Source organism: Nesoenas mayeri (assembly GCF_963082525.1).
Source record: "Nesoenas mayeri genome assembly, chromosome: 14".
NCBI lineage: Eukaryota > Metazoa > Chordata > Aves > Columbiformes > Columbidae > Nesoenas > Nesoenas mayeri.
Genome location: NC_137556.1, coordinates 18,748,688 through 18,760,482, shown reverse-complemented (window position 1 = coordinate 18,760,482; position 11,795 = coordinate 18,748,688). Strand labels below are relative to the sequence as shown.

At 50.8% G+C, this 11,795-nt stretch overlaps 1 protein-coding gene across 3 annotated transcripts; it reads left to right on the top strand.

The window, feature by feature from the left end:
• Positions 1-1,271: 1,271 nt before the first annotated feature.
• PAIP2 (poly(A) binding protein interacting protein 2) lies at positions 1,272-9,919 on the top strand. Of its 3 annotated transcripts, XR_013922812.1 has the most exons (5): positions 1,272-1,389; positions 5,143-5,302; positions 7,421-7,600; positions 8,830-9,129; positions 9,424-9,919. XR_013922812.1 is itself a non-coding variant. In XM_080353005.1 (4 exons), the coding sequence occupies exons 2-4, from the start codon at positions 5,165-5,167 to the stop codon at positions 9,407-9,409; spliced, it is 330 nt and encodes a 109-aa protein (XP_080209131.1). In that variant the 5' UTR covers positions 1,272-1,389; positions 5,143-5,164; the 3' UTR covers positions 9,410-9,919. The 3 variants fall into 3 exon arrangements, 2 of the variants coding, with proteins under 2 accessions (XP_080209131.1, XP_080209130.1); XM_080353005.1 differs by lacking the exon at positions 8,830-9,129 and having other exon boundaries at positions 9,398-9,919; XM_080353004.1 differs by having other exon boundaries at positions 8,830-9,919.
• The last annotated feature ends 1,876 nt before the right edge of the window (positions 9,920-11,795 follow it).

Below are 11,795 nucleotides of genomic sequence, written 5' to 3'. Positions count from 1 at the left end.
TTGGACCCCGATGTTTTGACTCCAAGCACCACCCTTGAGGCGGGTGCCTCTGCGCGTGTTGCTCTGCACAAGGGTCGCTGAATGCTGGGAAGGAATCTGTTACAGGTGAGAGAGCCACCTCTCCTGCTGGATTGATTGAAGTAGAGTTGCAAATAATTGTGGAAATACCAGTAGTAAGAGCAGAGTAATTTTGATTAATTTTTTTTAAGAATGATCCTTGCACAGGTATTTTAAGGGAGGTGACGTTTAGTGAGTGTTTGATGGGCCACAGAGAAAGCTCTTGGGCTTTGAAACAAGTTGGTAATGGTGACTGACCAGCTCCATTCCAGGGAGGATACGTCCCGGGAAATGGAGACACCCAGACCGCGTGTGGAGTTGGTTCTCCCGTGCTGAGCAGAGAAACTGTAACGAAATGGTTGCTCCAGCTGCTGAGTGCCTGTGCTCAGGCTGAGAAACCCTGTGGATTATTGAAGGTTATTTATTGCTGTGCAGCTCAGCCCTCGGTAACTCATTTTGTTGCTATTTCCCACCTGGTTCTTGGGGCAGTTTTCCTGCTTTTTGGGGCGGGTAGATGCCGAATTTCGACTCGAGGTGCAGTCAGGGTGCCGGGGCACAGAGGGCCGTGTGGGGTCTGGTTCCTGCGCTGCTGCGGAGCTGGGGGCCGGGCGGGGGTGCCCGGCGCTGCGTGCGCTCCTAGCGCCATTCCCACCCTACCCGTGACAAAAAGCGGGGAGAAGCAAAGGAGAGAATGAAAAATTACTTGTTTGGATCCATTTTGTAAATAGGGTTAAAGCCTGGGCACTTAGTGTAGACCCCATAAAAACGCGTTCCCTATCTCCTGTTTTCCAGTACGGAGCCTTAAAAATGCATAAGTCTAGTGTGGAAACATTTCTTTGTGGACAGACGTGTGTTCTAGAAAGTGTTAAATTCCTTTCCCTCAGAGAAGCCGCGGCCGGCTGGTGTCCCCCGCGGCGGGGCAGGCTTCCCGTGTGGTAACGCTGCTGCTGCCGGCGCGAACGAGCTCGGGCAGCGCCGCCATCCCAGCCGGCGCCACAAGATGGCGGCCGGCCCGCCCCGCCGGACTGCGCTTCCCGGCCTGCCGCGCGCCGCCGTGCGAAATGGCCGCCCGGCGGGACTACAGCTCCCGGCATGCCGCGCGGCAACCTCCCCGCCAAGGGCTGTGGCCGGGCGCGCCGCCGCCGCTTCCGGGGAGAGGGGGGGCGGTGTCTATGAGGTCACGCAGGTAGCGGAAGTGACTTCATGTCCGGCGGGCTGCGGCGCTGGGAGGGGAGCGGGGCGCGGAGCGGAGCCGGGAGCGAGCGGCCGAGCAGGCGGAGCAACGCGGAGCAGCGCGGAGCCGGCACCCGCGGCGCTTCCCTCTGCGCGCAGGTGAGCTCCGGGGAGGCGGCGGGGTGGGGGGGGACGCGCTGCCCCGGGCCGGCGCTCCCGCCGCGGGGGGGGCTGGCGGAGCCGCCCCCTCCCCTGAGGCGGCGCCGGGCGGGTCCCCCCGCGGGAAGCGGGGCCTGCGCGGCGGGGCCGCCCGTGGCGCCGGCGGTATTGTCTGGGGCTCCATCCGGGTCCTGGCGCTGCGGGGGGGGGGGCGGCGCGGGGGCTGCCGGGACGGACCCGCCGCGGGGGCGGCTCTTGTGGGCGAACAAAGCGGCGGGGGCGGCGGGAGCGCTCCGCCCGGGCCCCGCTGGAGCCAGGCGGCCCCGCCGCGCCGTCGGCGGTTCGATCCCCCGGCGCTGCTCCCCACACCCCGCTCTTATTTATTTATTTTTTTTAAGCTTTGCTGGCACGCTGCTAAATGAGGTGAACTCCAGCGCAACGTTTTGAAATGTTTCTATCAGCATTGGCACCTTGAATTTGATTAAAAAATCTATTTATTAGACGGAGCGTAATCAGTTTACTTGATAGCCGCCACTTGCTAATCTAATTAGATAAAAAACTGCTGGTGCTCCTGAGTAATCGCTAATTAATAAACAAGTAACGCCGCCTGCTGCAGGAGTTCGAAGCTCTCCTTGCTGCATTCAAACAGCTTTGCTTGAACTTCAGCTGCTCCTAAAATCCTGCTGTGCTGCTTTTGGCTGCTTAATGCAAATATCTGAATTTATTTTTCCTGTATTTTTGTTTAAGCGAGGGTGAGGACCTGGGTTTTGCCACATGGAATTAGGCTCCTTGACCTTATCTTCCAGGAGATAAGTAGGAGCGGGTGGATAATCTTCTTTTGAGACTGAGGTTTAAATGCGAAATCTTCAGTCCCAAAGCTTTGAATTTTGATGATGGTTGGTGTAGCGCTCTTTGTTGCAGCAAAATGTGGAGAAATGGGTAAATTAATGGACCTTAATGATGTAGTAATGAGCTCCACGCTTCATATAGAAAACATTGAGTTAACTGAAACTCCTGTTTCAGGATTTTTAATTTCTGACTTAACTCCTAAAAGAAAAATCATATTCTTTTAGCATCTTTCCTTATGTACTTACACTGTTCTTCCTGCATCACCCCTCTCCAAAATCCTGGAACAATTCAGTACTGGATCACACCGCTATGGCAGAATTCTCTGTTTTCCTTACCACTACTAATGTTATATTTCCTGTTCTCCTCTAAGGAGCTTGGAGATCCTCTGCTTTCCACCTACTCCCAGATGGCAAGTGGATTATTTTTATTCGCGTTGGTAGTGTCGCCTGTCGCTGTGCCTTGTTTTTCCACAGCAGCCGCCTTAGCTGGTGACTTTTTGCAAGACCGGAGCGGCATTTGGCCCTTCTCAGGATCACTTATGACTGAAAAGCCCGGATCTAATACCGGCGAAACGAGATTAATCTCGTCCTCGCAAATGAGCACAGAAAGCCGACCGGTTTGTGTCTCAGCCAGTGAAACGCAAAGTGCCCCGTGCAGTAGATTTTATGACAAGTTGCAGAAAACCAAATTACAAGTGAGTGAGGGACTGGCCTGGGGTTCCTGGCTGTTTGTGCAGAAGTTTTTCGTTGACGTGTTTTCCTGTGGGAAAACATGAGCAGACTTAGCGCTTCATCAGATAAACTCCAGACGCTCAGGTTGAGCCTCGGATCCTTCTTGAACGTGATTATCCGCGTCGTCCTTGGGCAGGCGTGGAAAAAGTTGTTTCAGCCCAAACATGAAACCCTGAGCTTCTCTTCCTGGAGCAAATAACTTGTGTTCTACAACACGATTCCACAAATTAACCTTTCAGACTTTTAGACAAACAGATTGGGAGGGTTTAGTTCTTATTTTTCCCTTTATGGACTTGTCTGGGTGCAGTTTTCTTCAAACAGAAGTTGCCTGGAGTTTGGCCTGAGTACCTGGTGCCGAGTTATTCACCTGGGTCAGTTGTTGGGTGCAAAAAGCCCAGTGGAATATTAATATCAAGATTATCACAAAAAGGGGTGAAAACGCTATTGTTTTTAAAATGAGCCTTTTTAGACTCTGAAGTCTCTTCTTTCTTTTAGTCTCTCCTGTTAGCTCCCGAGCAGCTGAAGTTGCTGAAAGCGATTTCAAGCCTGAATCAGGGTGTTAAATGCAATGTCTTTTCCTGTTGTGTGTTAAGTGCTGCCAGTAATCCTTTGTAGGTTTGTTTTGAAAGCACATCAAAAAGAACCTGTTCTCCTGCTAGAATACCCGGGTCTGGCCCTCATTATTTGTATTTCCTAGGGAGCTAAAGTGGCTTCCGTGCTTGGGTTCGCCTTCGATTTAAAAACCTTGAATAACGCAGACCAGGCAAGTTACTTTTACTTCGTGCTTTTCTTAATTGATCGTTTGGATGCGACGAGCCTTTGTCATTAGCAAGAATACCTTTTGAACCAAAGCTTGCATTGATTCCATAGACAGGAACAACTGAAATATAAAGAGAAAATATGAGCTGCTATATGATAAGCCCTTGTACTCTAATAACAACGGGGGCTGGATTTTGATACCCTCTTCTCCAGATAAGCAGTTTTTTGACGACAAGGAGCTAAAATGTTAATTTGAGAATGAAATAAAAACATGCAGCTGCATAGTTTCATTGCAAGTTTTTAGCACTAGGAAAGCATTCAGGTTTATTTGTTTCAACCTCTTTGCCTCACATGCTTTATATATGATATTAAAAAAAAAAGCAACACTGCCAGTGTTAGTATCTAAAAATACTTGGCTTTCCAGTGTTGGTATTTGTACTTAAGCGCGGTACAGGACAAACAGCAGCCTTTTCTCATTTACTTCACTGCACAAATAAGATTTTCAGTTAGAACCTGAGCTTGGGGCTCTGAACTCAGGGTTCTGCCTTCACACCAGCTGAGGGAAAAGTTGCAGTGCTGTTCTTATGGCAAAGACTCAGCCTAAATGTGGGGTTTTGTAGGTTTTTGGGTGGAACGGAACACGCTCCCGGCTGTACCCACGTTCCTGGAGTGCAGGACGGTGCGATGTCGGATATGGGACGCGCAGAAACGCGCTCCAGTCGTGACTCAGCCCGTGTTCATCAGTGGGGCGAGAGGAAAGTGGTTCTGCTGTTGTCTTTACCTTCTCAGTCAGCGGCTGTTGCTAACGAGGTGGCTGTGAGGGCTGCGGTGCCAGCGAGGAATCGCTGTGTAAGGGTTTCTGGCGAGGTTTCCCAGCGTGGAAGTTGGTTCGTGTAATCACGAAGAACATCGCGGAGCTGTGTTTGGGTGCGATAAAAGTCGCACCAAAGTCTCTCCTACAACGGGTGTCCTTGGAAGTTCTCCCAAAGTATCACCCACCTCCAGACACAGGGGAATTGGTTGAAACTCGGCAGGGAGCTTCAAACGTATTTTGGAAAACAGATTTTCATTTTGCTTCTTGAACGTTGCCTTAAATATTTTCCACCTGGCAAGGACAAATTCCTTCTGTTTTTTTGTTAGTTTTGTGGTTTTGTTTGTTTTTTTCCTGTCACTTTTCGTTGGCCTGGTGCTTGGCATTCGCTGAGGTTTAATTTGGGAAATGAATTTGTCGCTTGAATCAGCACACAATGGAAGCAGCGTTTGATGTTCTTGTTGCGATCAGCAAAGCTCTGCTCCAGTCACTTGGAGCCTTCCTGGAGCCTTTAGGCGCAGCCTTCCCTTGGGCCGGGCTTATGCCAAAGCAGGGCGATCAGCAAACCTGCACAGCTTTGATGACTGCATTTCTTAATTGCAGACTTCAAATCAAAGACGCAACCATGAAAGACCCGAGTCGCAGCAGCACTAGCCCGAGCATCATCAGCGAAGACGTAATCATCAACGGTCACTCTCACGAAGACGACAATCCCTTTGCGGAGTACATGTGGATGGAAAATGAAGAGGAATTTAACCGGCAGGCAAGTGATTTCCTTCCATAAATACCTTGGGCTGCGCTTTACCGTTTTCTAGCTGAAGGGAGAGGTGCTGCAGCTTAGCAACTGGGTACCAGACTGGGAATCCTTTATAGATGGGGTTTTTAGATAGGCTTGCTAGAATAATGGTCCATAAACACCTATTTTTGTAACCTTGCTAGAAAATATGGGATGTGTGGCCTGTTCTAATGCATCCCTTAATTCCCTGCTCTTGTGAGAGGAAGGAAAGACCGCAATTGGCAGACTTTATGTGGCACTTTGGAAGGGACAGGCCTTGCTGGGCTGCAAGTTTGACACGTGCAGATGTGCCAGTTCTGAGCTGGACACGTCCCTGTGTGTACCTGTCCCCTCCGCGTCGCTCGACAGAGCTATTAGGTGACAATCCTGTTTGTTGCTCAATCCTTTGGTGTCTCACAGCTGGTCTGGGTTGGGAGCCGTAACTTCATCTTCCACCTTGCGTCTGGCCCAAGTTTTTTCTCCCGCAGAGGCTGGAACAGCCCCTGCCCACCGCCCCTTTTTTAATCAAAACTTGGGCTTTGTACTCAAGTAGCTGCTTTCTCAGTGTGGCTGCGCTGGCCTGAGCTGGAACGGGCAGTGGCTGCTGCTCGCTCCGTGTGCTGCCAGCGGGGCGCAAAGCTCGTCCGAAATTCAGGTTGCTCAGGAAATCTGAACTCTGGTCTACACGCGCCAGGATGGTCTCAGCGGCGTTTCCTGTTCAGTGGGTTTTTTCTCCCGGGGCCTGCACTGTGGTTAGCGGCCGGGATGCAGCGTTCTTGGGGAAGGAGCTGAGGGTTGTGCCGTGAATAAACTGTTCTTCAGGTCTGGGCTGTTTTCGGAGCAGAGGGAAGGCAGGAGCGTGGGGGGAGAACGGTCGTGTTCAGGCAGGTGAACACCACACAGCAGCTTGCACGAGTTAAACTCGGGCTGGAAAACACAGGCAGTACTAATGTCAGGACATTTGGGGAATTAAATGTTATTTTGTACGTGCAGAGCTGCCGTTGGAGGCACCTGGAGACGTACAACCACGTACCAAAAAGCTGGGAGCGGGGCAAGCCCTGCTGCAGTACAAGCTGGTGGCTGCGTGCCCGCGGCTCTGCAGGACGGGCCAGCACTCCCGGCAGGGCCTGGCTGGGCCTCTGTCCTCGCTGGAGCGTTTTACTGGGGAAATCACTAAGTGGGGGGTTGGATGGTCTGGGCAGTGGATCCCAGCCTGTGCGATGAGTCCCTGTTCCCAAAGCCCTGTGTCCTGAGCACCAAGTGAGCTGGTAGGCCCCAGGACCTGGATTTTACTCTGGAGTTAACTTGTTCTGATTTGGTATTTGTGGTGTGTAACCAAATTTCCACTTCAGGACCAAATTGATTTCAGAGTGAAGGTTACATAGGAAAACTTGTTTGAGCTTCCATTGGGTGAACTTTTAAATCTGTCCCGAATCATTTTTCCGCTCCCTCGTGTCTGGCAAGTCATTCACACCAGCTTCGATTTCCTCGCTCTCCGCTCTTCAGCGCCGCGATGCAGTACGTGGAAAATCCTCCAAAGCTTGTTTACCCAACAACCGAGCAAAACTTTCCTTTCAGCTTTGCGATGCCTGTCAGTTCTGCATCGCTCGATTTGTCCTGCTTACAGTACGGCAGGTCCAAATCCTTAGCGGTGGCTGAGATCACATGGAGTTCCTCAGAAGAACAATGTTGGTGAGCGCAGGGACGCTCCTTGTTCCAGGTGACGGGCACAGGTTGTTTTTCCCAAGAACCTTGCAGGACGTTTTCCCGGGGAGCGTTCCTGCCCGCGGGTGTTGTCCCCGCTTCCCTTCCTCATACTTGCAGTGAGCTCAGGCCAGACTGGTTGGTACAACTGAGATTTTCACTTGGAACCAAGATTTTCCTCCTCAAGCTCCTGGGTGGTTCTCCTGCCATTCCTTTTAAGCACAGCCCAAATTCCAGGGCCAAAGCACTTTTCTACCTTAATAAATTCAAAAGCTGCTTGCTTGTTCTCCTGCAAGTCCTGTTGCATAGTGAGAAAGAAGGTCAGCCAAGTACACAAATTTGGAAGGAAGACACAAGCTCTTGTTAAGTTTGTTGATGAAGTTTGTTGGTCTCGTTGTGTAGATTGAAGAGGAGTTGTGGGAAGAAGAGTTTATCGAGCGCTGTTTCCAGGAGATGCTGGAAGAAGAGGAGGAGCATGAATGGTTTATTCCAGCCCGTGATCTCCCGCAAACGATGGATCAAATCCAGGACCAGTTCAATGACCTTGTTATCAGTGACAGCTCATCACTGGAGGATCTGGTGGTAAATTCAGTTTCTCATCCTATTTCTAAAACTTGACATGTCTCTTTGTCCAAGACTGATTTTCTGTTGTTGATAATGTTGTTAAAATCACACGTGGGCTGAGACTCAAACCGCGCCTGGCGCTGGTGGAGGGGAAATGTGGGCCGGTTGGGTCACGGATGTTTCCTTGAGCGATGTCACCTATTCCGTGGTTTTCTTCAGAACCACATGGTGCCTTTCTTAGCCTGTGGCATAAATCCAAGAGGCTTTGGGTACGCATAGCATGTTATGAAACAATGGCAGCGAGCGGAGCACACTGACCCTGTGAAGTGACAGGACTGCAGAAGTTTAGTTCAGCACCTGTCAACACTTCTGTGTCGGGTGGGTGCGAGCTGCGTTCTCAGGTCTGGTTTGCATCGTGTGTACCACGGCAGATCTCTTCCTAGAAATCCTAAGGCGAAGGGACTAAACTGTGATTATTCCCCTCTTTCTTGCTGTATAACACTTAATCCAGAGCTTAACTAAAAGGAAAGGGCAGTTAGTGAGTGTTTTCTCTGACAAAACACGAAGTTACTGATACATAGTGCAAAACCCACACTGTCACATCGCACGGCTGCTATGAAATTCAGATGCAAACCCCTACTTTTCTGAACTTAAACAGCTGCCGGCAGCAGTTTTAGGCTAAATTAAGAACACAAAAGCCTGATCCTCCGTTACTTGAGGATAAAGAGCTCGTTTTGGAGGTGCTGGCTGCCCACCTGTCGCTGCAGGACACGCTGGAGCACTTTGCCGAGTGGGAGAACAGCACAGTCCTGGCATAGAAATTCAAAAAATCAATCCAGCACTCATATACATGAAATTCCAAGGAGTGGCCTCAGCTCCTGGAACAAGTCTCCTCTTGCTTAAATAAGCAAGAGCTGAAAACCTCATGGCACGTTTTGACAGCTCAGCTCCAGAAACAGCCCTTTCAGCACGAGGCGAAGTTGCCATGTTTAAGGCGTGCCTGTGGGTTTCTTGTTTCACATTCCACGAGCCCTTATCTGACTGAAACGTCCAGGAAAGACGGATAATTCAGGTACTAGCACAGAGGAGTGGGCTTTTCTAGTGATTAGAGAGACCTTTGGGACACGCAAAACCCCTGTTGTGTACCTGACCGTTACTCTAAACTGTTCCACCTCGAATTGTATTCAGCTGGAAAATGGACCACAGCAAAAACGATTCATCTGGCCTTCTGTTTTTCCCTCCCTCAGGTCAAGAGTAATCTGAATCCAAACGCAAAGGAGTTTGTTCCTGGGGTGAAGTACTTAAATATTTGAGTAGACTGGGCCCTCTCTTGGTGGATGTAGCACAATTTCCACACTGTGAAGCCAGTATTAGAAGATTTAATTGTAAAAGCTCTCTCTTCTTGTCACTGTGTTACACTTATGCATTGCCAAAGTTTTGTTAGTCTTGCATGCTCAATAAAAGTGCTGAGACTGTTATTAAGTAAAAACCTGTCAAAAGTGTAATGGATCCATCCTTGGGCCTGGCTCTGCGGAGGCGGCAGTGAGGTAAGAAGCACCAGTCAAGTTGAGCCTAAAGTACCACGTTCATCAAACCTTCTGCAGACTCTGTCTTTTCAAATAGGATTTGCTGAGGATGGTCTGTTTTTACCTAGCGATGTGTTAACTGGTGCTAGTTTGCACCCTGATAATGCCTTAACTTAAAAATGAAAGCGAGGATATCTGATTGTTATGCAAATTAGCTAACTTTCCTTTGAAATATTGTTACTAATGTTAATTTTTCCCCTTAAAAAACTTGCGTGCTCCTTCGAAGCAGCACAAGCTTTAACAGCGATTTTACAGACCTGTGCAGAGTCGAAGATCTCAGCTACTGAACTAACACCCGAGCGACGGGAGGAAGGGATCCCCGTCCTTTGCCGCGCGGTATCATGTTCGAAACGCTTCACTTCCCAATGACGTTAAAGGAGATGTGAGTTTCATCACAATTTCTTCCAAGAAGCCGGTTCCGTACGTAGCACTGCCTACGGAACTTTTAGCGTACAACTTTATTAGAGCTGGATTTAACAGAGACAACCCTAGCGTTAGTGATTTGAGTGGTGCTTTTCCCTTGCTTTGTTTAATCATCACTACACAATAGTCTACAGCACGACGACTTTTTTTTGTTTGTTATTTTTTCCTTTTAATAAAGCTAGAACAGTTTTGGCTTCTTAAACTTCATATTCGGGTAGGTTAAGCTGCCATACGTGTTCAGTGTGAATAGTGTTTAAGTTGAAAATATTGTAAAAAAATTATATTTTTTCAAAAATATTTAAAAAAATAAAATAATAGTAGAACCGATGCGGTGCCGTCTCGTGAATGCGCGTCTCGCAGGGCGGCGTGGCGGCACGGTGCCCGTCGGGCGGTTTGTCACCCTCACCCCGGATGCTGCGCTGCGCTTGGGCTCAGCTCTTTTCTCTTTTCCTCTCACTCTGTGCGTTGGTTTGTGCATATTTAATCCGGGTTGGGCTCGGCCGCTGCTGGCACCCGGCGGTACTGGTTCTCAGCGGACAGCGCTATATAGAGCAGTGGCTTCATAACTTTGTCAGGCCCCACTGCTAATGTTGGTTTGGTTGTTTCTAAGCTCTGGGTGAAGCGGGGAGCGCTTCAGAAGTGACGCGCTGCTGCAGAACGGGAAGAGCGAGACGAGGCCTTGGCGCGGGTGTTGTGACCATGTCGGGCTTGCTCCTGGTGGAAGAACCCTCGGGGGATTCAGTCAGACCAACTCGTTTTACTGCTGCTCTGCAAAATGCTAATTGCAATCATCTCGGGCTCCTTCCGGAGCGCCGCCTTCCCCCTTTCTAACCTGAGATCTGGCCTTCTTGGGAGCAGCAAAACCATCCTGGGGTTTCCACTGCCTTGGAAATAGTTTAGACTCGAGCACCTGGAGACTGAAGTTTGGGAAATAATGTGCTGCTGTGCCCCAGCTTATTTTTAGTTGGAGTTGTGGCTCCACCAGAGCGCCCCAGCACAGCTGCAGCCAGGGTGTGATGAACCCTGGGCCTTTGGCCGCCAAACGCTGGGGCTGGGATCCATCTGCTTGTGACACGGCCTGGCTACGGGTGGGAGTCTCAGCTTCTGGGTTTTTTTCCCTGCCATATCCCAGCCAACTGCGCAACACAGGGGTTTATTGATGGTGTGAACTTCCCGTGGTGTGTGGGGGGAAGGGGCTGGAGCACAAGTGTGATGGGAGCGGCTGAGGGACCTGGGGGGTTCAGCTGGAGAACAGGAGCTGAGGGGAGACCTTCTGATCTCTGAACTGCCTGAAAGGAGCTTGGAGCCAGGGGGGTCGGGCTCTGCTCCCCAGGAACAAGCGCCAGGAGCAGAGGAAACGGCCTCAAGTTGCGCCAGGGGAGGTTGAGGTTGGATGTGGGAACAATTTCTTCCCCAAAGGGCTGTGGGGCATTGGAACAGGCTGCCCAGGGCAGTGCTGGAGTCACCATCCCTGGAGGGCTGGACAGACGGGCATGAGGTTCTCAGGACATGGGGCAGTGCCAGGGGTGGGTTATGGTTGGACTCGATGATCTTGAGAGTCTCTTCCAACCAAAATGATTCTGATTGTATATCCCTCGCAGTCCTGGCCCTGCTGGGTTTGTGTTGGTGACACAGTGGCGCTGGTGCTTTGGCTGTTCTGGCACGGCTGTGGGTCTCGCTCTGGCCCTGGTGAGTGAGCTGGGGGTGGCCAAGAAGCCGGGAGAGGACACAAGTGACCTAAAGGGTGTTGCGCACCATATGAGAGGCAACGGGCACAGACTGAAACACAGAAGGGTCCATCTGAACATGAGGAGAAACTTGTTTGCTGGGAGGTGCCAGAGCCTGGCCCAGGCTGCCCAGAGCGGGTGTGGAGTCTCCTGCTCTGAGACATTCAAACCCACCTGGACCCACCTGTGTGATCTGCTCTGTGACCCTGCGTGAGCAGGTGGGGCTGGGGATCTGCAGAGCTCCTGAAACCCAACTGGGCTGGGATTCTGGGTTTCTGTGCCAGCAACAAACCTGGGCCGGCAGCAGGAGAGGGGGGCTCATCCCCGGCAGAGCCTGGCTGGCACTGCTGTGCGGGTGGGAGGCGGTGGGTGGTCGCGTTTGCATCACTTGGTGATTTTGGGGGGTTATTTTTTCCCTTTTTCACTTTCTCAACTGTCTTTGTCTTGACCCATGGGTTGTTTCGCTTGTCCTGTGAG

What these genes read in the sequence shown, in the direction of transcription:
- PAIP2 (XM_080353004.1), top strand. Translation starts at nt 5,165, where the DNA reads ATGAAAGACCCGAGTCGCAGCAGCACTAGCCCGAGCATCATCAGCGAA. An exon ending in AAGAGGAATTTAACCGGCAG is followed by an intron (nt 5,303 to 7,420) that starts GCAAGTGATTTC and finishes CTCGTTGTGTAG; the next exon opens with ATTGAAGAGGAGTTGTGGGA. An exon ending in CATCACTGGAGGATCTGGTG is followed by an intron (nt 7,601 to 8,829) that starts GTAAATTCAGTT and finishes TCCCTCCCTCAG; the next exon opens with GTCAAGAGTAATCTGAATCC.